At 44.7% G+C, this 27,619-nt stretch overlaps 1 protein-coding gene across 2 annotated transcripts; it reads right to left on the bottom strand.

The window, feature by feature from the left end:
• Positions 1–917: 917 nt before the first annotated feature.
• GJA5 (gap junction protein alpha 5) lies at positions 918–26,792 on the bottom strand. Of its 2 annotated transcripts, none has more exons than XM_027823238.3 (2): positions 26,454–26,792; positions 918–4,184 (listed from the first exon to the last, which is right to left on the bottom strand). In XM_027823238.3, the coding sequence occupies exon 2, from the start codon at positions 4,158–4,160 to the stop codon at positions 3,060–3,062; it is 1,101 nt and encodes a 366-aa protein (XP_027679039.1). In that variant the 5' UTR covers positions 4,161–4,184; positions 26,454–26,792; the 3' UTR covers positions 918–3,059. The 2 variants fall into 2 exon arrangements, with proteins under 2 accessions (XP_027679039.1, XP_007060883.1); XM_007060821.4 differs by lacking the exon at positions 26,454–26,792 and adding an exon at positions 22,111–22,322.
• Positions 26,793–27,619: the final 827 nt, after the last annotated feature.

Below are 27,619 nucleotides of genomic sequence, written 5' to 3'. Positions count from 1 at the left end.
TCTGGGGGACACTGTGTTGAAAGAGATGCCAAATCAAGGTTCTGACCACTTGTGGCCTCAAAGACACTGTAAAACTTTCCCCAAGAGTGGTGGTCCTATCCTTGGTTTCCTCACCTACTTCCAGCTTGAGTAATTATGTTCTCCGTAAATTTTCCCTTCATTTTCAACAGGATACAATGATCCCCCTTGTTTCTGCTTTCCAGCCTTCTAGGTCCCATGGGTTGGGAGGTGAAGTTGGGATGGTGGTAGGAGGGGAGACCCTTTGAGTTTGACAGATGGAGCAGGGGAGAAAAGAAGCTTGTGGGCTGAGAGGTGGCAGCAAGGGAAGGACAAGAGCCTCTGCATTCAGTTTGGGAAGGAGAGAAGTCAGCTTTTTGGACAGGGAAGAGAAGGGGAGTTTGTAGGTTGGACAGCCTAATCTTGTGAGAGATGAGTGCCCCAAACTGCTCTTTGAAGACAGCGATGAGTGTGGGTGGTCAGTCCTCTCAGGATCAGGTGGCTAGAGGAGCCCTCTTAAGGCCCTCTTCCTGGCTGACTGATTTTGATGGAAGCACAATTGAACTCTTCAGGCTGGATTTTGCTACCCTTCATCCCTTTGAGAACATCTTGCAGAGCTACAACCAGTGCTGTTTGTCCCTAGCTGGCTTCCTGTGTTCCTTCTCTTCTCTGATAAACCAGAGGGTGTGGGGTGTTCCCTTGACTCCACCAGCTGGTAAAACAATAGTTTTTCAACATTTATAGTTGGCCATATATTTCCTCCGACCCCCACCCCTCAAACACACAGAATTCCAAGCAATGGCTCACGTTTGTTTTGGGAATCTCTGTGATAGCTGACAGGCAGAAGTTGGGATGGAAACCCATAGATGTTAGCAGCTCATTCTTTCATTCTTGGACACATAAGAGGAGACACATGAACAATAGGAGATGATATCAGAACTTTATTAGGACAAACTAGGCACAATTGTTTAAAAACTCTTGTTCAGGAGAGCACACATCTTTTCCTGATTCAAAAATACATGTACATAAATCACTTACAAACTAAAATGTTTTCCTCCTGTTTCATGTGCAGGCAAGTGTACCAAACCATGCACTGCATCGGACTCAAGGAGTGACAATCACTTTCAACAGCAGATATAGGAGGGAATAGATCAGTCCTGTCTTAAATCACTCCAAGCCCATACACACACAATTCAACCATTTATAAGCAGCTGCACATGTTCAAAAGGGCAAGGTAAATGAAAGGGAGTAGGTTGGACTAGGACTAGTTTATCCTCCAAAGACGGAAAGATAAACTTAATCCCCTTGTTTCAGTTCTGCAATGACCAAATGAATGGGGGTCAAGGTTGGGTTTGGGGACTAGGAACCACCCTAAGTGCTGCTTGAACAGCCTTGCTCTGGGATCCTCGTTTATCTCATTACCAGTGTTGCCATCTGATGAGAGCTCAGGTTGACCTGTGTGGTGAAAAGAATCAGTGCATTTGTCGATTTCTGAACGAATAAGAACTGGCAGACTCAGCAGAGCGGCCAAGGACTGATGGATGCAATAGAGGCTGGACAGTGCTCTCACTCTAGAATGAGGCTGAGGTTAAGGTTCATTGGCCGGGCAGGGTTGAGGAAGCTTGCACAACCACGGCCTGTGCTGTAACTCTTCTGAGGATGAACAGAGGACCTCACTCTCCAGGGCTGTCGGTCTAGCATCCTTTCGATAGAACTAAATGTACTTAAAGCGTTTGTTAAAGAGAAAAAAAAATCATGTCTTTTCACACCATAATCTCTCCTTTTTACCAGTGACATATTTGCATCCATGGGAAAATCTGTTTATTTTGGTTAAGTGGACATTTCTCTTGAAACTAGTCTAATAAGTATCTTGGGAAAATTCCTTAGGCCCCTTCAGCAGGTAGCCTGGGTAATATCCCAGGGATGCCAGGGTCTATCTGCTGGCCTGACCGTGGGATGAAGGTATTTCCATAGTTGGACACTAAGGCACTTTATTTTTTGGAGGAAAACAGACAATTCTTAACTACCAGTCAGATCTTGAAGGGGCTACATACATAATGTTAAAAATTCAAGTAGAATTCATTGCACATTTACGTGGTATAGGTAAGGCAAGGTGATATAATGTATCTGGGCCCAGGCAGAGAAAAGGGAAGAGAGAGAGAAAAATATAAAGCATTTCATTCAAAGGCCTAGTGCAGTGGTTCCCAAACTTGTTCCACCAGTTGTGCAGGGAAAGCTCCTGGCGGGCCGGGCCAGTTTGTTTACCTGCCACGTGTGCAGGTTCAGCTGATCGCGGCTCCCAGTGGCCGCGGTTTGCTGCTCCAGGCCAATGGGAGCCGCTGGAAGCGGCAGCCAGTATATCCCTTGGCCCGCGCCGCTTCCAGCAGCTCCCATTGGCCTGGAGCAGCGAGCCGCGATCGGCCGAACCTGCGGACGCAGCAGGTAAACAAACCGGCCCGCCCGGCAGGGGCTTTCCCCGCACAAGCGGTGGAACAAGTTTGGGAACCACTGGCTTAGTGTTTTATTTCTGTTTTTCTCAGGAGAGAAAAGTTGTAACTTGATGTGCTTGCAAAGTGGATGTAGCTCCATGTTAAAGTAATTTCAAAGCAACAATGAGATGGCCAGTGTATGGCTTGGTGAGTTCAATATTGCAGCTCCAGGCCAGCCTCAGTTTTAAGGGGGAGATGCAATCTCTGGAGATTACAGCTCCTGCTAGCCAACATTCCATCTCTATCTGAGTGACTAGGAATGGCAGGTCCTGTGGTCCCTGTAGGTGGCGCCTCTCCATTAAATATGAGGTTGGCTACCATCTGCTGTATTTTCTGCAAATTAAGTGCTGTGTTCAGGCTCCTGGCAAGTTGCCAGTCTGCCCTTTATTGGGAAAGTTTGCCCCTGTTCTAAGGCTTGAGAAGTGTTGTCTGGAGTAGGGCAGTGCCATTCACTAAAAAGGAGCAGAGGGCCATAAAACAGAGAGCAGAATGGCACGAGTTCAAAGTCCACGCTGCAGAAGTTTTGCTTAGCATTGAGACTTTCCCTCCCTCCTTGCCCCACCTGGTAACAGGTCACACAGACAGGTCATCTGACCTAGTCTTACTGCTGGCACGGCTGGTCTTGCTGAGCCTGCGTTTCTCATTGAAATAACCATTGGAGACTTGGTGGGGGGCAGAGTCATTGGGTGCCTCAGGACTCTGTGCATAGCTGATCTGGATAAATTGGCCTTCTCCAGCTGCATTCTCTTGACTCTCAGTGGCAAAGTTGTCTGTGTTCTGCTGAGTGGCCATTTTATTGCTGAAAGGGCTGATGAATTTCCCATTGGGATTGACCAAACACTGATTAAAATCTGGAGGGGGAGTGCAACTTTGAGCCTTCTCCACTTGCGGTGCAGGCTCCAGTTTGCCAGCAGCCATGGTGGGGCTGGGTTTGTAAGATTTAGCACACTTCTGCTTGGCTTTTTTCCACCCCAGGTGGTACAGCTCGGCCAGACTCAACAAGAGCGACAACATCGCCACGGACAGCATGAAGATGATGAAGACGTTCTTCTCTGTGGGCCGCGAGACGTAGCAGTTCACAGGGTGAGGGCAAGGGTCCCGGTGACAGGTGTACAGAGTCTGCAGGAAGATCCCGTAGAGGATGTATTGTCCAACGATGAAGACCACTTCCATAGTGATGCGGATCAAAATGCTGTAGACATAGGTGTTCAGCAAGCTACCCTGGAGTATTATTTTCCCACTTGATTCCTCCCCACTGGAGAGCTCTGCCTTCTCTGCCACAGGGTACTCCTGTTGGTGGTAAGTGTCACCACTGCTTCTAATCCCCTTTGCCCTCATTTCTGCCTCCTTCATTTTTCTCTTCTCCTCTATGCGCACTGTGTGCATCGCATGCCCCATGTACACCAGGGATGGGGTGGAGACGAAGATGACCTGAAGGACCCAGTACCTGATGTGGGAGATGGGAAAAGCCTTATCATAGCAAACGTTCTCACAGCCAGGCTGCCGGGTATCACACATGAAGTCAGACTGCTCATCTCCCCACGAGGACTCTGCCGCTGTGCCCAACACCAGCATCCGGAAGATGAAAAGCACGGTCAGCCAGACTTTTCCCACCACGGTGGAATGCTTGTGGACCTCTTCAAGGAACTCTCCCAGGAAGGTCCAGTTATCCATCTCTGCTCAGTGGAGCCACAGCCTCTGTGGAAAAAGGATGGCGAGAGAGAGGTTCTGAGACAGGTGAAGGGAACTCATATCCTTAAATCAGAAAATGCTGCATTTGAAAGGCACTGAGAGGCAGTCAGGAATCTTCTGTGAATGTGTGTACTGAAACACCCTTCTGAAAGAAACCCCCTCCCACACTCCCACTTCAGTGCATTATAGCCGTGTGAGTTCAGCATCTGGCTTTGAGCCTCATGCTAAAGACAGGACACCAAATTAGATGGTTCATTGATCTGTTCCGGTTGTGGTAGCTTTTATAAAATATAAATTAGTATAAAGACTACAGAGTGATAACTTGGCTGTTAAACTATTTGAGATGTACCAGATTTTATTCTTGATTCAGGAAATATTTACTCTGTGGTCTGAGCTTAAATTTATCCTCTATGGAACCTGCATGTAAGGTGGTTGTCCTTCTGCTGTATGGATAGCAGAACTGTTCTCTTGGGACTCCCCAAATGTACAGATACTTTGAGAGGTGAGATTTGAATCCAAAGCTAGGACTGAGCAGTATCCTTGCACTTCCTTTTGCTTATGCTGGCCTTCTGCTGTAGCCTATTTAAAATGGATGTATCAGTGGCACAGACATGCTAGATGTTTGAAATGCATGCAGCATCTTCTTACTCTGCTGGGTTTCATTTCAGAATTGAGTGCCACCATTCAAATAAATGTGTAGGAACTCCCCCCCCAAGCTCTATGATTTCATTTTGTCGTTGCTGTGTGTAGTTAATTCCAACACTTTCAGACATAAATCATAAACATTTTCTGGGCCAGCAATGATCTCAGGTCCTCTTCCAACCTTGTAATCCAAATTCTGATCATTGATGCTTGCTTCAGAAAAACCCTTTGTCTGATACAGGAATGCTGTAAAATCTTAGCATCAGGCCTTGCTATTTTTAAGTAAAAATTCACCATTCAGGTGAAAAGAAACCTCCCTCTGAGATGTACCATGGGACTAAAATTATCTATAAAGACCATTAGTTAGTTATAAAGGTCAGATGAGAGGCATGGGAAGATGATCTTGTACTGAAAGCTCAGGGTTAGGAATTGAGAGATCTGGTTTCTGTTCTATCCCAGACTCTGCTAGACTCCCTCTGGTAAAGTCACTTAATCTCTCTGTGCCTCAAATCTCCATCTGTAATATGGAAATAATGGGTTTAATTCAGCCTTACTGTAACTCTGGAGTAAGAGAGATACAAGAGAGATTAATCTGGTCCAATTATACTTACCATACCTACCTTACAGGGGCATCATGTGACAAACATCTGTAGAAGTTGTGATCCAAGGGCAGATGTGCTATAGGAGTGTACAATGTTTTGATGTAGATAATATGCCCGCTAAAACACCCCTTTCAAAAACAAAGTATCTTATGACCTCTTAACAAATGGAAAACATAATAACTACAATGGCAAGGTAATAAAAATCACCGCACGAGGGAAATACTGACACCACAAAGGTCCAGAAATGTAAGTCTTTCCTAATCATTCTTTGTCTTGTCTACAAGTGCTAATGACTCTCCCTGAGCAAAGATTGTATAGCTTCCGTGGAGAGTGGAGTTTCAGACTTTATTAAATTATGAAAATTTACTGCAGCAATATGGTTGAGATTTTCCATGCATAAAAGTTGAAGTATACAAGGATATGATTTGTATAGGAACAATAAGTTACCCCCTTGTTAAATAGTGTGGGGAGTAAAATATAGCACTGCACATGGTGCTTTATACGACAGTGTATATGTATAGTGTCATCCAGTTACAGCTCATCGTGGGCTTAATCCTCAAAACTGGCTTTGGCTGCTCTGTGCTGCTGCAGGCTGCCCTTAAGGGACAGCCAAGAATTCCCCCGGCAGAGGAGAGTTGCTAGGTGGCTGTTCACTTCCCCCACTCCATGTAGGGAATGTTTCAGGATGGGGATGGGGCATGCCACAGATGGGACTGGGCAAAGTGAGTGGATGGGGCTCTGGCTGATCCTGGATGGCACACCTGCTTCCATACTAGACCACTTCAGTTGCCATAATGTAGAGCCACCTGGAGGCTGCTCTAAATTATACTAGAGGTTGTTTCAATCCCCAGCCATTTCAGAACTTGGGGAGCAGTAAAGTGGCTTAGTCACCTATTCACTCCCCACAGCTGCACTGGATGTAGATTTGATGCCACTGAGGATCTGTCCCACTGTCTGAATTTTCTGACTTTAGTTCATATACAGTTTCAATGTTGTGGGAAAATGCTATAAGCAGACCAGGGATTAAATACAGGCTGATATGTTGGTGATATGAGTTATTTATAAATAGTTACTATGAAATGATGCATTATGTTTCTTGGATGTTGCTTGGTAACTCCATAATGGGAACAATGTGGTATCTACCCTGTTATCTCCTGATAAGTCTGTAAATAGTCTGTTACCAGTGAGTCCAGTGTGCCATAGCATAGTTGTATGTCTGAAATGTTTTTTCTACAGGGCACAGAGATTTAGCTGTACACTTTTCTCTCATCTTGTGCGTGTGCATGTCCACTACTTGCATGTGTTCCTTCAGGATTCTGCCTTTGCTAGGGAGCCTCCCATAATTTGAAGTAGATGGGTGACTGATACTGCCGATAAGATTATGTCCTATCAACACTGGTTAATGCTAGTTGACTTCTCTCTGTATACCCTGTTCGCTAAGGCAAAAATTTCCAGTGCCCGCTTTTGCAGTAAAAAGTTTTAAATACAAATAGTTGCCACACTGGTCTTCTGTGGACTGGAATCATGGACTTACCTCAATTTCTCATCAGTTCTAACGGTTTTGGTCTCACACTGGCATTTTGTACAATGTTCAGATGTTTCCAAAGTACTAAAACTTGTTGCTCAAGTTATAGGACTCTTCAGTTCTAGACATGAATTAAATATAAAAATCTAAATTGATGCAAGATTAAGGTGAAAAAATAAAATGTATGAAAAGTCCAGAAATAATGGAAAGGGTTCTTGGGTAACATTAATTTACCCACATTACACATTCATAATATTTCCCATGACTAATTGGACTGTTTAAATACATACCTAACTTTATATACTATGGGTTGAGTCTATAGTATGGGTTGAGTCTTCACTAGGAAGAAAAGTGTGTTCTTAACTCAAGTAGCTAACATGAGGTAAAATTCTACTGAAGATTACTCCTGGGGGAATTCTGTGCCCTGCAGGGAAGGGGCACAGAATTCATACCTTCCACAGATTTCTTGGCTCCCCCGCAGAAAAATGGGGGAGCAAAGAAATCTGTAGGGAACACACGCCCCTTCCATGGCAGCCCGGGCACATCTGCTGGGAGCAGCCGGCAGCAGAGAGATCACCACTGTGGGGGAGGAGGGAGGCTGGGCATGCCTCCATGGAGAGACATTAAGGGGGTGGGGTGCCAATGAGTGAGAGAGAGACTCACTCTGTCCCTCTTGTCCCTGTTGCTGCATCCTGGGCTTGGAGGTGTAGTGTGAAGCAGGCTCTGTCTCTGAGGCAGAGCAGAAATGTAACAACTAAACAGGCAGGCTGCTGATGTTCCCATTGTTAGTTAATTATTCCCACTCTTAGCCCTGGTCTACACTACAAGTTTAGGTTGGATTTAGCAGCATTAGATCAGTTTAGCCCTGCACCTGTCCACACTACGAAGCCATTTTTTCTGACTTTAAGGGCTCTTAAAACCGGTTTCTGTACTCCTCTCCGACGAGTGGATTAGCGCTGAAATTGACCTTGCTGGGTCCAATTTGGGCTAGTGTGGACGCAATTCAACGGTATTGGCCTCTGGGAGCTATCCCAGAGTGCTCCATTGTGACCGCTCTGGACAGCACTCTCAACTCAGATGCACTGGCCAGGAAGACAGGAAAAGCCCCGCAAATTTTTGAATTTCATTTCCTGTTTGGCCAGCGTGGCAAGCTGCAGGTGACCATGCAGAGCTCATCAGCAGAGGTGACCATGGTGGAGTCCCAGAATCGCAAAAGAGCTCCAGCATGGACCGAACAGGAGATTCTGGATCTGATCGCTGTATGTATGATCCGTGCTATCAGAATTCCATTCGAAAAGACGAAATGCCAAAATATTTGAAAAAATCTCCAAGGGCATGAAGGACAGAGGCTATAACAGGGACCCGCAGTAGTGCCGTGTGAAACTGAAGGAGCTCAGGCAAGCCTACCAAAGAACCAGAGAGGCAAATGGCCGCTCCGGTCCAGAACCCCAGACATGTCGCTTCTATGATGAGCTGCATGCCATTCTAGGGGGTGCCCCTACAACTACCCCAGCCCTGTGCGTGGACTCCATAAGTGGACTCTCACGCAACAGGGATGCGGATTTTGGGGATGAGGAAGATGAGGAGGAGGAGGAGGTTGAAGCACAGGAAGCAAGCGGAGAAGCCATTTTCCCCAACAGCCAGGAACTATTTTTTCACCGAAGAAGAGACCTCTGGTGAGTGTACCTTTGTAAATATAATACACGGTTTAAAAGAAAGCGTGTTTAATGATTGATTTGCCCTGAAGACTTGGGATGCATTTGCGGCCAGTACAGCTACTGGAAAAGTCTGTTAACGTGTATGGGGATGGAGCGGAAATCCTCCAGGGACATCTCAATGAAGCTCTCCTGGATGTACTCCCAAAGCCTTTGCAAAAGGTTTCTGGGGAGGACAGCCTTATTCTGTCCTCCATGGTAGGACACTTTACCATGCCAGGCCAGCAGCACGTAGTCTGGAATCATTGCATAACAAGGCATGGCAGCGTATGGTCCCGGTGTTTGCTGGCATTCAAGCAACATCTGTTCTTTAGCTCTCTGTGTTATCCTCAGGAGAGTGATATCATTCATGGTCACCTGGTTGAAATAGGGGAATTTTATTAAGGGGACTTTCAGAGGTGGCCGTTCCTGCTGGGCTGTTTGCCTGTAGCTGAACAGAAATCATTCCTGCTGTTAGCCATGCGGTTGGGGGAGGGGTGAAGCACTCATCCCAAAGAATTGTCGGGGGGGGTGGGGTGGGGTGGTTAGTTGGGTTTGTGCTGCACATTAACCCAAAAACCTCAGCCCCTCCTTTTAAATGGCCAACCCATTTTAAAGGGCCAACCCAAGGGGTGCTTGGTATGTGAAATGAGGGTGCTGCTGTTTGAAACCATTCCCACATGTTAGGAAGGTTAAAGTTGCCAAAAGACTGTGGCTTACCATGTCTGCCTGGAAGCCGAATTCTGTTGCCCGCCAGCCCTGCGTGTGTGATCTATCACACTATACTGGCAGGCCCTCAATATAAGAGGCAAAATGCAACCTTGTAAAGAAAGCACACATGCTGTGTAATGTTAACAGCTTGGTTCACAGTGAAAGAGTTTACCCATTGTTCTCTAAAACGTCTCTTTTAAAAGACTAATCTCCCTTTTTTCCCTCCCACAGCTGCAAATGTTTCATCACTCCATGTATCATCTCTGTCCCAGAGGCTATCAAAGATTAGAAGCTGAAAAAACCACACTCGCTGAAAGAGCCCAGCACAATGCATGGAAGGAGACAATGTCAGAGTCCAGGAAAGCACAAAATGAACTCGAGGAGAGGAGGGACGAGTGAGAGGAGAGGTGGCATCAGCGTGATGAGAGGAGGCAGGATGCAATGCTGAGGCTACTGGAGAATCAAACTGATATGCTCCGGCGTATGGTTCAGGTGCAGGAAAGGCAGCAGGAGCACAGACTGCCGCTGCAGCCCCTGTGTAACCAACAGCCCTTTTCCCCAAATTCCATAGCCTCCTCACCCAGACACCCAAAAACGCGGTGGGGGGGTCTCCGGGCACCCAACCGCTCGACCCCAGAGGACTGCCCAAGCAACAGGAATCTGGCATTCAATAAGTTTTGAAGTGCAGTGTGACCTTGTCCTTCTGTCCCCTCCTCCTCCACCACCCAACCCGATGCTTCCCTCCTCCCCCACCCCTCTCGGGCTACCTTGGCAGTTATCCCCCCATTTGTGTGACGAATTAATAAAGAATACATGAATTTGAAACAACAATGACTTTATCGTCTCTGCAAGCAGTGATCAAAGGTGGGAGGGGAGGGCGGTTGGCTTACAGGGAAGTAGTGTGAACCAAGGGGTGGGTTTTCATCAAGGAGAAACAAACAGAACTTTCACACCGTAGCCTGGCCAGTCATGAAACTGGTTTTCAAAGCTTCTCTGATGCACAGCGCACCCTGCTGTGCTCTTCTAACTGCTCTGGTGTCTGGCTGTGCGTAATCAGCGGCCAGGTGATTTGCCTCAACCTCCCACCCCGCCTTAAACGTCTCCCCCTTACTCTCACAGATATTGTGGAGCACACAGCTAGCAGTAATAACAATGGGAATATTGGTTTCGCTGAGGTCTAACCAAGTCAGTAAACTGCGCCAGCGCTCTTTTAAACATCCAAATGCAGATTCTATCACCATTCTTCACTTGCTCAGCCTATAGTTGAACAGCTCCTGACTACTGTCCAGGGTGCCTGTGTATGGCTTCATGAGCCATGGCATTAAGGGGTAGGCTGGGTCCCCAAGGATAACTATAGGCATTTCAATATCCCCAACAGTTATTTTCTGGTCTGGAAAGTAAGTCCCTTGCTGCAGCCGTTCTTACAGACCAGAGTTCCTGAAGATGTGAGCGTCATGTACCTTTCCCGGCCATCCCACGTTGATGTTGGTGAAACGTCCCTTGTGATCCACCAGTGCTTGCAGCACCATCGAAAAGAATCCCTTTTGGTTTATGTACTGGCTCCCTTGGTGGTCTGGTCATAAGATAGGAATATGCGTTCCGTCTATCTCCCCACCACAGTTAGGGAATCCCATTGCAGCAAAGCCATCCACTATGACCTGCACATTTCCCAGAGTCACTACCCTTGATAGCAGCCGGTCAGTGATCGTGTTGGCTGCTTGGATCACAGCAGCCCCCACAGTAGATTTGCCCACTCCAAATTGATTCCCAACTGACCAGTAGCTGTCTGGCATTGCAAGCTTCCAGAGGGCTATCGCCACTCACTTGTGAACTGCAAGGTCTGCTCTCATCTTGGTATTCTGGCACTTCAGGGCAGGGGAAAGCAAGTCACAAAGGTCCATGAAAGTGCCCTTACGCACGCAAAAGTTTCGCAGTCATTGGGAATCGTCCCAGACCTGCAACACTATGCGGTCCCACCAGTCTGTGCTTGTTTCCCGGGCCCAGAATCGGCGTTCCATGGCATGAGCCTGCCCCATTGCCACCAGGATGGCCAAGTTGCCGTGGCCTGTACTTTGAGAGAAGTCTGGGTCCATGTCCTCATCACTCTCCTCACCGCGCTGCTGTCGCCTACTTGCCTGCTTTTGCAGGTTCTGGTTCTGCATATTCTACTGGATAATGCACGTGGTGTTTAGAGTGGTCACAACTGCCGCAGAGATCTGAGCGGGCTCCATGCTTCCCCTGGTATGGCGTCTGCACGGGTAACCCAGGAAAAAAGGCACGAAATGATTGTCTGCCATTGCTTTCATGGAGGGAGGGAGAGAGTGGGGGACCTGACGACATGTACCCAGAACCTCCCGCGACAATGTTTTTTGCTCCATCAGGCATTGGGATCTTAACCCAGAATTCCAATGGGCGGCGGAGGCTGCGGGAACTGTGGGATAGCTACCCACAGTGCAACGCTCCGGAAGTCGACGCTAGCCTCAGTACTGTGGACGCATTCAAGATTTAATGGTCTTAAGAGGGGACAAACACAATCGACTGTATAAAATTGCTTTCTAAAAAATCGACTTCTGTAAATTCAACCTAATTTTGTAGTGTAGACATACCCTTAGTCAATTAAGGCTCCTTTACCTTGCCAGAGTAGTGTAAAGGAGGCTTCTTGTGTATGACAGTAACGGAATACTCAGCTAGGAAGGTCTATGGGCTTGGCTACACTTACATTTTATAGCGCTCTAACTTGCTGGCTCAAGGGTGTGAAAAATCACCCCCCTGAGCGCAGCAAGTCAGAGCGCTTTAAAGCACTAGTGTGGACAGGCTCCAGGCTCATGGAGGTGGATTACAAGGAGTAATCCTTGCACTTCAAAGCGCTGCCACAGGAGTGCTCCCACAGCAGCTCTTTGAAGTTTCCAGTGTAGCCATGACCTTAGTGCTTTCTCCCTTTTTTTCCTGTGCCAGAGAGGCACAATGGGGTTAGATTACAGCTCAGGATCTATTTTACTTATCCATTTAAAAAAAAAACAAACCGGACAATGATTAGCAAAATTGTCTGACTTTCTTGTGTGAAAGTCTGAACAATTTAAAGCAACATTCTACTTTACAGAACACCAAACACCAAAATAAAAGTAGTGTAATTTAAATGAAAATCCAGGATTATAACTGGAATGCAGGGTCTTGGTTACCAAGTATTTGTAACTTAACTTTCATGTGTTTAGGAAATGCTGAACAGTTATTGTGATTGTTTTCCTGTATGGTAGTTTAAATAAATTACCAAAATAAGTGAAACTGGTTTGATTATATTGCATTATTTTGACAAATAAAATATGCAGAATTTTGCATTTTTTGGTGCAGAATTTCCCCAGAAGTAGAAGACATGTCAGTTTGGAGTTTTCATAGGAATGAGCTGATTGAGGCAAAATCTAGGCTCCTCCATAGTCTTTAACTCCACCTGCTAACTCATGAAAATGCCATACTGCCTTGTATTCACTAGGATTTTACCTCATGGTAGTTAACTCAAGTTAAAAACATTCCTTTTATTTGTAGTGAAAACAAGGCCTGTGTGCAATGTGACAAGTTAATAATATTATGAGAACCTTATCTTTTCCACATTTGTGTCTTTAAATTTCAGATCCTTAAAATTAATATGAGTTTCTGTAGTTAATTTTTTGTGCATTTTTAATAGTCATAGCAGTGAAGTGAAAGTTGTAGCTGCTGTTCTGCTGTCTGTGATGTCACAAAAGTAGAACTGTATTAGGCTCTGCTAAAACCTTAGCAGATGCCTGTTGAGCATACTAAGAAGAGTTTATTTTCAATCACTGACAACCTTATTTGCTTGTTAATTCATCCACCCTGCAACTTAGATTTTTCCTCACTGAGGACCAGTCCCATTATAAGACTGGAGGTTTTTGTTTAGCTGGTTTTTAGGTATTAGTGAGCTAGTAAGCCATTCATAAAGCTTCAGCCAGGGTTCGCAAACATTTTGAAGTCGTGACTTTGTTACAACAGAGAAAAGTTTCAGGACCCCACCCCATCGTCCCATAAAGTGAAGAAAGCTTGTCACAGTCCCCTGAAACCTGTTTCTGACCTCCCCAGGTTTGGTTGTTTCTAGGGGTTTTCCCTGCAATAAAACTCCGTCCTCGCCTTCTGCTTCTGAGAAGGAAAGAGAGAGAGAGAGAGAGTGTGTGTGTGTGTGTGTCTAAGCCCTTTTATACTCCTAAACTGGAGCTAATTGGAGACCCCCGTGATCTAATTCCAATGTGACTCAGCAAATATACCTCTGCATATCTTTGCAGGGTCCTATCACCTGATATCCAGATGACTCAACAAAAGAGCTCTGCATGTGCATACAGAGTCTTAGAATCTGCTGCCCTGTTATAGTCCCTTAGGCTGCTAACTTTATACTGGATCAACAAATGAGCTGTGTGAACTCATGAGATCTTGGCAACAGTGGAAGTTCAGCAGAGAAAGTGTATGTGACAAAGACCAGCTGTGTACAAAATGATGGCCATCCCAGTTTTAATTGTCACCTGGAACAATATTAATGTTAGGGGAGACCAAATAACAAAGAGCCGGACGACACATGGAATCCAACCAACTTTATGCCTTGCGACAGAAGAATTCTCAGATAAAAATGCTTCAGCAAAAACAGCACGTGTTAGAACATCAAGCTGGCCTGAGTACAAAGCATCCATATCAGCTGTCATTTGTGTTACCTTCTTCTGGAGGAGGTAAGTGTTCAAGTTCCTGGTTTCCCTTTATTGATAGCACATGATCTGAATGACAGACAGGCAGTATTTTAGCCAATATGCACCAGTACTTCTTGCTCTGGATGACACACTGACCTTGACAGATGGTGATGGCCTCAGGGAAAGGTTAAGAAATTCACACTGATGAGGTAGGTGGGTGTGGCTGTTACAGCCACATGAGTTTCTGCACTTTGCAATTTCCTTCTTCACCTAAGACTTCACTCCCCTTCTGCTCTGGAGTTGCCAAAAATCCACCAGCTCCCCTCTTTGGAGGACTGGCTGGAATATCAGCAGCAGTGATATAAATAGCTGAGCTCAACACTTTGCACTAACTTTTCGCACAAAAAGGTGACAGGAGGACGCTGGCCCTGCAGGATGTTTCTAAAATTAGCAGAGAGACTGATTATAGCAATGCATCAGCTCCATCTGGGCTCACTTCTCCCCTTTACATGGCACTGGACCCTGATTTGGACACAGTGACCATGGACATTCAAAGAAACTCTCAGGCAAATATTCATTTGTCTGCCAAAGGCCTGTTAACTGGAGACAGAAAGAAAGAAAAGAAAATAGTGGCGTGATCTCTCATGTGTCTGACATCTGGTTGAAGTGGGGCCGGGGTGGGGTGGGGAAGTGGGAGATGTCAGGGAACTGGCAGATCATACACCTGGTAAGAATTGGCAGAGTAGAGCGCCTCCCGCTCCCAACATTCACCCTACACTGGGGAGAAAGGCATATTTGGTGGAGGAGCCAGCTCTGCTGGCTTTACCCCAGTGAAGAGAACCATTACCTCAAAGGGGGGATTTTCAGTTGTCCAGTTACAGACAGACTCTCTGGCTCCTTTGTGCTGCCTGAGCAGGACAAAGGGAACTACATGGGATGTGAGAATCTGGCTCTTCATGTCCTGTAGAAGTGCTAATCACTTGCCAGCCATTTACACACAGAGAGTGCTTTTATCTGTCCAGATCCCATCACAGACTAACAGAGTTCAGATAATAACACGTTTCCATAATACCTCTCATCTGTGTATCTCAAAGAACTGTTTAATTAAGCCTCATAATACCCTGTGAAGACCGTAGGTGCCATTATCTTCATTATGAGGGTGGGGGCATTGAGGTGGAGAGAGACTAAAGCCCAGAAGTGCCTAACTCCCATTGAAATGATAGGAGTCAGACACCTAAATACTTTTGAGGATCGGGGCCAAAGTGGCTTGTTCAAGGCCGCACATTGAATCGGAGGTAGACCTGGTGATGGAGCCCTGACTCCCAAACCTATGTACTATGTGTCCCCCAGGGATCTGTACTGGGCCCAGTCCTATGTAACATATTCATAAACGATCTGGAAAAAGAGGTAACCAGTGAGGTGGCAAAATTTGCAGATGATACAAAACTACTCAAGATAGTTAAGTCCCAGGCAGACTGCGAAGAGCTACAGAAGGATCTCACAAAACTGGGTGACTGGGCAACAAAATGGCAGATGAAATTTAATGTTGATAAATGCAAGGTAATGCACATTGGAAAACAACAATCCCAACTATACATATAAAATGATGGGGTCTAAATTAGCTGTTTCCAAGATCTTGAGGAGTGTCATTGTGGATAGTTCTCTGAAATCATCCACTCATTGTGCAGCGGCAGTCAAAAAAGTAAACAGAATGTTGCAAATCATCAAGAAAGGGATAGATAATAAGACAGAAAATATCATATTGCCTCTATATGAATCTATGGTACGCCCACACCTTGAATACTGCGTGCAGATGCGGTCGCCCCATCTCAAAAAATATATATTGGAATTGGAAAAGGGTCAGAAAAGAGAACAAAAATGATTAGGGGTATAGAACGGCTTCCGTATGAGGAGAGATTAATAAGACTGGGACTTTTCAGCTTGGAAAAGAGGCGACTAAGGGCGGATATGATAGAGGTCTATAAAATCATGAGTGGTACAGAGAAAGTAAATAAGGAAGTGTTATATATGCCTTCTCATAATACAAGAACAAGGGGCCACTAAATGAAATGAATAGGTAGCAGGTTTAAAAGAAACACAAGAAATTATTTTTTCACGCAACACACTGTCAATCTCTGGAATGCCTTGCCAGAGGGTGTTGTGAAGGCCAGTACTATAACAGGGTTCAAAAGGAAGCTAGATAGATTCATGGATGGTAGGTCCATCAATGGCTATTAGCCAGGATGGGAAGGAATGGTGTCCCTAGCCTCTGTTTGCCAGAAGCTGGGATTGGGTGACAGGGCACAGATCACTTGATGATAACCTGTCTGTTCATTCCCTTTGGGGCACCTGCCATTGGCTACTGTCAGAGGACAGGATACTGGGCTTGATGGACCTTTGGTCTGACCCAGTATGGCCGTTCTTATGTTCTTACTCATCTACAGTCTGCACAGAGAGCTCTGCTTTAACAGATTCCATGACAAACTGGAGCTCAGGCTCAAACTGGGACCTGGTGGTCTCTTGACACTAGAAAGAGTTTCTTCAAGTGAAACTAACAGGGACTATCCCTTGCCATGCTGCCATCCTCAACACATACACTGGCTGAGCCAGTAAGGAGCTCATCTCAAGAGGATGTCACTTGTGGCATATTTTACAGGCCACAGATCCAATTAGAGTGCCAGAAAGGTAGAAGAGATCCTTTCTTTCAGGAAAAAGAAAAGGAGTACTTGTGGCACCTTAGAGACTAACCAATTTATTTGAGCATAAGCTTTCGTGAGCTACAGCTCACTTCATCGGATGCATACTGTGGAAAGTACAGAAGATATTTTTATACACATAAAGCATGAAAAAATGGGTGTTTACCACTACAAAAGGTTTTCTCTCTTTTGTAGTGGTAAACACCCATTTTTTCATTCTGTACTTTCCACAGTATGCATCCGATGAAGTGAGCTGTAGCTCACGAAAGCTTATGCTCAAATAAATTGGTTAGTCTCTAAGGTGCCACAAGTACTCCTTTTCTTTTTGCGAATACAGACTAACATGGCTGTTACTCTGAAACCTTTCTTTCAGGAATGTATACAGCCTGCATCCACCGGATGTTGCTTTTCTTCAGTGCCAGGCTCTGGAATGGAGGGCTTTTCCCATCTGTGTAGCAATCCATCTCCCCAAGAGGCAGTAGTTAGGTCAACAGGAAAATTTTCCTGTCAACCTAGGGCTGTCTACACTGGAGGTTAGGTTGGTTTAACTGCGTCGTTCAGGGTGTGGATTTTTCACATTCCTGAGCAACATAGTTATACTGTCCTAATTTCCTAGTGTAGACCAGTCCTTTTTTGGGGAGGACAGATATATGTTAATAGGAGTGGTAATGCAGGAGAGTGAGAAATGCACCTGTCAGAGGTGTGCTCCTTAAAATTCAGGTGTCTGACAGTTGGAGCATAAAGTGGTACTAAAACCTAACACAGCACTGTGTGATCCCTCTTTACTGACATTGGCTGTTTCATATGCAGTCAGGTAATGTCTTCCAGATCTCGTGTGTGTGTGTGTGGGTGAGAGAGAGAGAGAGAGAGATCAGCCTGGTCTTCCTTACCAAGGCATGCAATGAAACAGACTGGTTTCCAGCCTGTGTGCCAGTGGTCAGATCTGTGCATAGATCTGGACCAGCCTGGATCCCAATCACTCTTGCTTAATAGAGGGGACTTGCATGTTCACTCAGGTTCTTCTCCAGTCCATTTGGCCAGGATTGTGTGTAGGTCAGATGTCCCTCCACTCCCTAGTCCCTCTTCTCAGTTCACTGAGATGTTTGTGAGGATCACACTGATATCGGGACCCTCAGCTCTTCCTTGATGAAGTGTCCTTTTCTTCCACACTCCAAATGTGGAAAATCTCAGAATTCACAGAAAAGGGGAGTGAGAAGATAAGGGATTTGAATTAGTTCTTACCTCCTGAACACACACACACGCACAGACATGGCCCTCACTGAACACCTTCAGGTTGATACGTCGGGGATATGTCAGACATGCAAGGCAGCCTGATGCAGAACATTTTAATCTGAAGGGTTGGTGGACGTTTTAAACTTTTCCAGTTGCTGAATGGCTCTGAGTATTATTGTTTGGTCTGTGGAACCTGATGCTCTCTGTTCTTGATCAGTGTAAAATCATGCATTACCATAGCCAGATATTTGGGGGCAAACTCAACCTTGGTGTAGTCAAGCTGGATTCAGTGGAGTAACATCAAGAATGAATTTGGCCCATAATATTTTAAAACCTTGATTTAAAAGAAAATTAAATTACAGTATTAATAAGGCCTGCTATTGGCAGGTGCTTAGCACCTTCAGAATCCCTTGGGATCCTTTCAACATGTGCAGAAGTGGACCTTTAATGGGCAAAAGGAATGCAGTAGATGCAATAAAACTGAACTTTAGTTAGCTAAGTAAAGCATGTGATACAGCACTGTGCAAGCTTTTACCTGAAAACTCAGTTCATTTTGATATAAGCAGAGCGGCTATATGGACTGAAAACTAGCTGAAGGACAGTAAACAAAGGGGAACGATAATTGATTGCAGGAGAGGTGGAGGTGTCCAATGCAAATTCTTTTTCTTCTTCCTCTACAAAATATCTGAAATTCTCACCTCCATCTCAGTCCTCAGTGCTAAAATCCTGGCTCATGTTATCTCTCAACATATGTGACATATAGCAAATTTGGACAGCTATTTGCACTCAGAACTAAGTCTGGATACAATTTGTGGGTAGTTTATTTTGTACTCTCTCTCGCTTTCACTCACACACACACACATCCCCCCCCCCCCCGTGTTAAAGGCTCCTTAATATGGTTGCCAAGTCAACCGCTCAACAATTAGGAAATGCCAGTATTACGGTTACTTGTGAATCCTTCTTTCAGCGCTCTTGTGTATATGCATTATAATACAGTCTGTAATTACATGATCACATATTATGATTCCACAGGATCCCTGTTTCCTTCATTGCTCAGGATGGATGGTGCTCACTGAATGAGCAGCTATTCGATATATTGTTTTATCCTCCTTGTTCAGTGTAAGGTCATATGCCTTATTTTACTGCACATTATTCAAACCCTGCTCTGAAGCCAGAATTATTATTTCCTTGTCGGCTTTTCTGTGGTGCTCATCACTATAGTTTTCAGTGCTTCACAAACACTAATTTATCTTCACAACATCTCTGTGAGGTGAAGGGGTAGTATTATCCCCAATTTACATACAGGGAATGGAGCTACAGAGAGATTAATGCCAAAAGGCCCCTTAATTTTGGGCACCCAATTTGAGACACCTAGGATCTACTTTTTCAGAGTACCTATTACTACACGGCACTTCATAGTTAATGAGGCCAATGCAATCAGATTGCTAGTCTACTTTCAATCAGATTGCATTGGCCTCATTAGCTCAACAAAAGTGATTTTCCCTCCCTTGGTCTTCACCCCTTGTTGTCAACTGTTGAGAATGGGCCACTTCCACCTTAATTGAATTGGCTCTTTAGCACTGACCCCCCCCTTGGTAAGGCAACTCCCATCTTTTCATGTGCTGTGTATTTGTACCTGCCTACTTGTATTTTCCACTCCATGCATCTGATGAAGTGGGTTTTAGCCCACGAAAGCTTATGCCCAAATAAATTTCTTAGTCTCTAAGGTGCCACAAGGACTCCTCTTTGTTTTTGTTGATACAGACTAACACAGCTACCACTCTGAAACGTAAGGCATGTCAGTAATAGCGCAGGCATTGCTGGCTTACAAAGAGAGACAGAAGCACTGATGTAGCAAAGCTCTCTCTAGTTCCTCCATTAGAAGAGGTTGACCCCTTATTCCTTTACAGATACAACAGGCAGTCTTTTTATATCTGTATACCCATTACCTATTGTATAGCTACAAGTATTTCTTTGTTTCAGGAAAGTTCTGAAGTGTGGCGTGTTGTTCACAAGGATCTCCCTGTTTTCTGTCAATTTGCCAGAAAATTGATTTCTTTCCCTCTTTATACATTCTGATCCCAAAGATCGAAGTTTGCCCAGTGTCTCCTGAGGGCCGTTTCTAATTTTAAGACTTTGTCCTCGTGCCTCACACAACAACACCCGAGGCGTGCCACATACGCTCTGAAATGCTCTGTGCCGACCATGCCGGACTGCTGAATTACTGATTCCAGCTCGTCTATTTTCAATACACTGAGATAAGTCAGAAAATGAGGCCAAATCAGAGCAGAATCTGTGAAGTCTGTGTGAAGGTCAAAAAGGAAAAAGGGTTGGGGTAGGAAGTCCTGTGTTTTCTGCTAAGCTACAAATTCCTTCTAGCAAAGCTCTGGAATTCCAGATCCCAAAATATTAGGAGAAAATATAATGTAGGGAGGAAAAAAATAGCTGTCGCTTATAGTTGCAGAAATGTTTAGCATAGTTCCCAAGTGAACAGAGCTTTAGCGAGTCGGACCAGTATTTTGAACTCTGAACCCTCAGGAATTCTCTCAAACTAGCAGAATCAAAAGATGGGAAAAGAAGTGTTTGCTCTCTCCTCTGGGGTGAGTTTCATAAAAAAAAAGAAAAACACAGTTGATTGGCTTATACTGAAAATGTATCAACAGTGTCAGGGATTTTAGAATAACTGTTTAACCTATGCCCAGACACAACACGCACACATGCGCACGCGCACACACGCACAAATACATATACAAAGCTCTTTATTCACAGATTTAGGACAGCATAGGCAGCAGCAGTACAAACCGCCCACACATGCTACCCAACCAATGTACTTCACCCCTAACCTGTAGAAACCCCATTGCTCAGTTGCGTTGGCCCATTCAGTCTAAGGGCGTCTCATCTAAGTTTTGCCAACAGGCTGTTGATTTAGTCCTTTACAAAGTGGTTATATATACTCTATCAACTGGACTGCGACAACTACTCAATTTAGCTAGGCCATTGAACTGCCCTCAGAACGTCACAAAATCCTCTAGAGACTTCGCTATCGCTGTATTGATTTAATGTGGAAGGTGCTCAGCTACTATAGCTAGCTAACTAGGTAGAGTGAGATTATATAGGGTCACTACAAACATTTGACTGGTTTGGACTGAGAAATTAGGAGATGAAAGGCTCTGTCTCCCATGACAAGCCCTGGCACTAGCTCTCCCACAGTGGGAAGGATAAAGGCAACAATTTACAGCTGGTTATGTATTGAACTCTGTTACTATAATACCACAAATATTCAATATTAAAAGGTAAACACAATGCATGCATTAAAAAACAAGAAGTAGTTGGGGAAAAATAGGTTCAAGAAAAGCTATTAATGAGAATGGAAAGTGTTGAGTGTTTGTCTCTGTAGGGCTTTATAGTTATCAGTTTTTAACTGGGTTTGCTGGGATTAGGATGTGAACCAAGAGGAAGTTCAAAGAACAAAGGGCTCACAACCCTGAGACTCAGTTACTGCACATCGCACACAATACATGTGATAAGGACATTTTAAAGAGGTGGCACTGTACATTTCCATTGCTCTCCCTAGGAATGTCATGCAGCATTCTCAGGCTCTATGTAACGGCAGAGCTGGGATGTGACATCCTCAAGGAAATGAAACTAGAACATTTTTTAAACCACTCAGCATGCATTCGAAGAAACCTGCTCCCAATCTACTATGTGAAGCATTTATACATTGGACCCTTGCAATAGCAAGAAGTTCCCCACACCCTCCTGCCTTAGGACAGCTTCACTTAAAAGCTGAGGTTAACTTTAACCAGTGCTGCAGTCTGCACATTTCACTGTAATGAGGCTATTTGGGGCTTTCATTCCACCTCATTGAGAGTTATCCCAGCTCACTACCGGCAGGTTCCTCTATAACTTCTGTAGTTGCTTGTAATGAAAGGATTTAAATTTTTAGAATGGCCATAATTGTCCTTAGTACTAGTCTGGATGTTATAGAAATAAATGGAAAAAAGAATGTGTGTGTCCAAGTTCTTATTCTTTTTATGGCTACCCTTATCTTCACCTCCACCACCGTTTCCCCTGGAATCTAGCAACGTGACTTCCCTTTGATACCTCTGCAGCTCTATTCTTTTTTCTAAATGACATTTTTACCTACCTGATGTTCGATATCTCCTCTCTGGTCTCCTCCTTCTTCCTGGGGCTCCTTCTTCTTCTTCTTTTATATTCTTCTTTTCAATTGTTTGTTCTATACGCCTTTAATCTTTCTCTCTCTTCTCCCCTTCTTCTCCACCCACTTCCTCTGTCTGTCTGTCTCTCATTTGATTCCCCCCCACCACTTTCTGCCTTTCCCCCTCTTTCTCTCAACCTACTCCCTTTCTTAGTCTCTCTCTCCCCCCACACTGTCCCTCTCTGTCTCCTCCCCACTTTCCTCCCCCCCCGCCCTTTTTCTCTGTTCTTTGCACTTTCTCTCTCAAATCCAAGTATCCATCTTTTTTGCTTCTTTAAAAAATATCAATTTCATGTGTTTTCTGCCATTCTTGGGCTTTCTCTCTCACCCTGGGCTGTTCCTCACTGCAGACACGCTGAACTGACTGCTGGCTTCACACTGTCCCTTCCAATTGCCAATACACATAGTTCATGCACCTCCTCTCTTAGATAACAAGCCCTGGTTTCAAACCTTCCTTTAAATTAAAAGAGACGGAGCTGCCCCCTCACTTATCCCAATCACAGCCAAGGAAGTTCCTATGGGACCAAAACTAAAGAGAATGTTGGGTAGTATTTTCGGACTCTTTTATTAAAACCCAACCAATCAAGCTGAGTTCCTGTGGTGCAGGGGGGATCTCTTATTTAGCCAAGAATGCCTTGCACACAAGAAAAACAAAATAAACATTCTAAATATAAATACATGCACAGCTCCAAAAGTTAAAATAAACCCCAAATATAGCATGCTTCATTTGGAGCACAGGAACATAGGAAATGTCATACCAGCTCAGATCAGAGGTGGGGCACTCCAGAATCCCATCTTTGACCATGGCCATGTCCAGATGTGCCAGAGGATGGGGCAAGAAACCCCTTTATGGACAATATGGAATGACCTGCCTCAGGGAACATGTCTTCCTAACCCCTTCACGTAGAGGTTGCTTTATGTCCTAAAGCATGAGGGTTTATATGACTTCTAAAAATGGTTTCATCCTAGCTAATGTTGGCTGTGCTGATTACCCATACTCATGTCTACTCCCGTTGTTCATTTCTATTTAATGGTTGGCCTCAGTGGTAAAAACAAATGCTGAGATTCCAGCAAATCTGAGCTATGGCTGCTGGCAGAAAAGAAAGCTGATAAACGTGTGATGTGGGCTTTGGCAAAAGAAAACTATACTCTGCATAATGGTTTCACCATACGCTTTCTCTGGTAGCCTTCCTTCCCTCCAGTAACCCCACATGTAGTCAGAAGTAGTTCTGTCCCATCCATATTATACATTCGCAGTGATCCTTACCTGCTTACATCAGCTAAACCAGATCAAGTCATTTGAGAAGCGAAGGTTGTTCTTGTGAACTGAGTGGAGGGCGAAGAACCAGGAACTGCTAAACTCTAATCAGAGCTCTGCCACTGATTTGCTGTGTGGCATTGAGCAGTAAAGTTAACTCTTGTTACTATATGTCCGCTTTATAGAAAAATCTTGTGTAATAGAAAATGATAACTTTTCTATAGGTTTTGTTGAACCTTCATAGGTTATTAAATAGACAATTATATACCTGCTATGGAATTCTATTGTATAGACAAAAACAAACAAACAAAAATATGTGGAAAGGAGAACAATATTAAATTCTTTAGGTTATTTAGAGTAATTTCTATAGAGCCTTATTCAGTTTCCACGGAACCTTATTATCCCTATTAATTTTGATAGGATTTGTCCATAAAGGCACATCTATAAAAAGATGATAATACAGACCTAACTGACCAGGGTGGTTTTAGGATTGATTTGTTAATACTTGTGCTAGAGGGGTGCATAGTGTTGTTATTGCTGTGTATGCTATAGCTGTAATGAAACTGAAACGGCCCTTGGTGGTACTTTGCTGTACACACGGAATGATCTGATCTGCTTTTCCTGGCTTAGTTCTTTATTTTTTTCACCCTAAGACTGAGCCAGGAGGATGCACTCTTCATTGGGTTGATATGTAAACCCAGATAAGATCTGGTTCAGCTGAATGAATATAGGGGCTTTCTGTGAGGCTATTTATATGTTTGTGTCTGTGTGTATCAAGTATGGTGTGGGGCAAATCCTGTCATATTATGCAGTCACAGAGTCCCCTGCCACAACAGACCTGGGTTATTCTGCTGCATGGATTGGAAGCAGGATTTAAGGAACGTGTGCACCAGGCGTGCCCTGCTGTACCTTCTAGAAAGAGCTCGGTTTTTCTTTGAGGACACCTTGTGTGGTGTCGCACAGCCGGGAGTTGGATGGGAGCAGGCGAGTAGAAGGGAGAGGTGAGAGAGGTCAGTGTGCTGCTGCTATATGGCTCCATTGGCCAGACACTGTCTCCCACCACCCACATGGCTACAGGGCACAGGTGTTGTGCGGTCTCCTCCAGCTTGAGGCTGAGGGAGCAGCTGTTCTGCCACACCACAGCCTGAGAAGAAGGGTTCATAGAAGCATAGAATATCAGGGTTGGAAGGGACCTCAGGCGATCATCTAGTCCAACCCCCTGCTCAAAGCAGACCAACCCCAACTAAATCATCCCAGCCAGGGCTTTGTCAAGCCTGACCTTAAAAACCTCTAAGGATGGAGATTCCACCACCTCCCTAGGTAACCCATTCCAGTGCTTCACCACCCTCCGAGTGAAATAGTGTTTCCTAATATCAAACCTAGACTTCCCCCACTGCAACTTGGTCCTCCTCCCCTTCCAAGAGGCTCCCATGCAAAGCTCAGATGCTTTGACTGGAGAGTGAATTTGGGAGTGAAGCCTCCCCAGGACAAGTGGCAATAAGAAGTGTAGTCCACAAGATTACCTTGTGTAGCCTGCAGACTGCTCTGCATTGCCCTATCAGAGCTATCTAATCTCACCCAGAAAGAAGCTGGAGCAAGATTCTGAGCAGAGTCTCAGCACAAGGACTTTTTTAGCATTGGTCCCATCTGTCGTTAATGAGAGTATTTATCCTGTGCCATAGACTTCTAGTTAACCTACTAAACCAATAAAAAGGCTGGTTCCATTTGAAAATGTGTGTGAGTACAGGGTGCAGGCAAGACTCATGCATTTGAAGGGGGTACACCACATAAAGGTTATGCTCTATGAAGCTCATGCTCTGTTGGGAAGGCTGTTTCATGCAGGGGCATGTGCTGTCTTGAGAGCCTGGCGGTTTTGCAAAGCTGGTTCAGGGGAGGCTAAGTTGTTCTCTGGGGCTCTTGGTTTCAGAGAAGGGAGGGGGCCTGTTACACCTGAGGAATGTATCTTCTCTTGCTAGCTTTTCTACACAAGGTGATTTTAGAAAAAGAAATCCCATCTGGACTACCACCAATGGTAGCACCTGTAGGAACCCTTCTGTAGCCATGGCTCACATGGCCTCACCACTCAAGTAAACCTGCTCCTCAGTGTGCCAAAAAATACAGAAATCCACTGGAGCCTTGCTATACTAGGACAGTGCTCCTAGCAATGTGAGCCAGGTGGCATTTTTTTTCTAAAGTTCCCTGAAGTAGATGTGACAAAGGGAGACCTTCCTTGCTGTGGACCCTTTGGGAGCAGTACAGTTGAGGAGGAATCTTCAGTCCCAAAATATAATTCCCAGGGGTGGACTGTCCCTCTGAGCACTGCATCAGCGTGTGATGTTAAAACCGTAAGAGCCAGATGAGCCATTTTTTTGTAGTCACATTTATTCTTTTAGTATAAAATCTTAAATGTTTTGAATTTAGTAAGATGTTTTTCACCCAAATTTTTCCTGCCCCAAAGTATTAATCCAAGATAGACACAGCAAAAAAAGGTGAGGCACAAGAATGTCAGATTCATTTGCATTCAGAAACAAAGTTTTAAAGAGTAAAAATCAGGGCAGATTTCCATCTCGGTAAGTCAGAAGCGAACATCTTTCCTGAAGTAAATGGTTAGTTGCAAGTCTTGTGTTAGCTGTAACAAAGCATTGCATTGCTTCATCTTCTGCTGCCGGTACTACTGGCTACCTTTCACCTCCTTAGCATCTCAGAGCATCTCAAAGCATTTTGGAAACATGAATTTAATTAAGTCTCACAGCAGTCCTGTAAAGGTGAGAATTGTCTCCATTTTACAAATGGGGAAACTAAGTCATGGAGGGGCTCAGTAATTTGCCTAGGGCTTCAGCAAGTCATTTGCAGAGCCAAAAGCTGAACCCAGGAGTCCTGACTGCCTATCCGTGACTCTAGCCACCAGACACTGTTCCCTGTCTTATAAATATACACACTCTGGTTAAATCAATAACCATCTCACACAAGCATGTTATTTCAATATAATAAGAAGAAAACCATAAACTGTTACCTCTTTCTGCTGATTCTGGACAGGTGGATGGAACAACACACTATGCAGGGGAGTGAAGGTTACTATTAGCTTTGGCATAGACTCTAGGGCAGGCTGGAACCCCTCTCTTTGCTAGTGTCCAGTGCTCAGTAGGGCTCCTTGTCTGAGGGAGGACCCTTTAAATGGGGCAAATAAACACCAGATGGCTCCTGGAACACAGCCTCTTGTAGTCTGACACTAGCTGACTGGCTGGAGATTCCCTAAAGCTTGAAGGAAATAAGCTGGGGTTTCCAGCTCCTGCGCTCTGCCTGACATGCACTGGCAGCTGTCTGCCTATTGCTCTTTTAAAGAGTTGTCCTGGATTGGGATATAAATGTGATCTTACGCAGGCTGTATTTTAAGCAGCAACTTGGCCCAAGTTCAGCTCTTCCTCTGGCTCCCAGCTACTCTATTTTTAATGAAGGATTTGGGGTTATCAGAAAGGAAGTCAAATTGTTTTAGGAAAACAATAGCAAAGCAACTAAAAGTTTATTAGCTTCCTCCCCGGGGCCTGGAACCAACTTGTCAAACTACTGAAAAGATGGCAGGGTTATTTATTTAAAGGACTGATGACAAGCCTCACAATTTCATTCCTGTTTGTCTTTGTGAAAACAAAGGAAGGTAAAAAAATCAAAAGGAGCAGACATTTCTAATTGTTGAAAGGTGAAAGTAGGAGTTTAGGGTGGGCAACTGCTATGATTATGGTGGGATTTTCATGATAAAATGAATGCCCACCCACACTTTTCCAAGGCACCACAAAAAAAATCTCCTTGCTGATGGAAATCTTCCATGCTAAGTCTTAGCTCAGCCTTTGCCTTTAAGTAATAGTTTGAGGGGAACATTTCTTCAGCCATTTTGAGCTATGCAAAGGAGAAAAAAATACATCAGGCCACTGGCAGGGCCACGAATAGACCTCTAGTCTCCACAGTTACAGTCCAGTGCATTACCATTGGCCTATTAAAAATATTTACATTGCTCCAAACTAGCTGCAATCAGCTCCTCCACATGGTTATACCCGCATATTGGTGACATGACTCTATTAAAGTCACTGGAATCATGCTGGTATAAGAGGGTGGAGAGCCGTGCTGCTATATTTGCAAGCATAAAATATTCAGGTTGGCTAGCCCTCTCTGAGCACTTTCACTGTT

The sequence above is a fragment of the Chelonia mydas genome, chromosome 1 (assembly GCF_015237465.2).
Source record: "Chelonia mydas isolate rCheMyd1 chromosome 1, rCheMyd1.pri.v2, whole genome shotgun sequence".
Lineage (NCBI taxonomy): Eukaryota > Metazoa > Chordata > Testudines > Cheloniidae > Chelonia > Chelonia mydas.
This window is presented reverse-complemented; position numbering and strand designations above follow the sequence as displayed.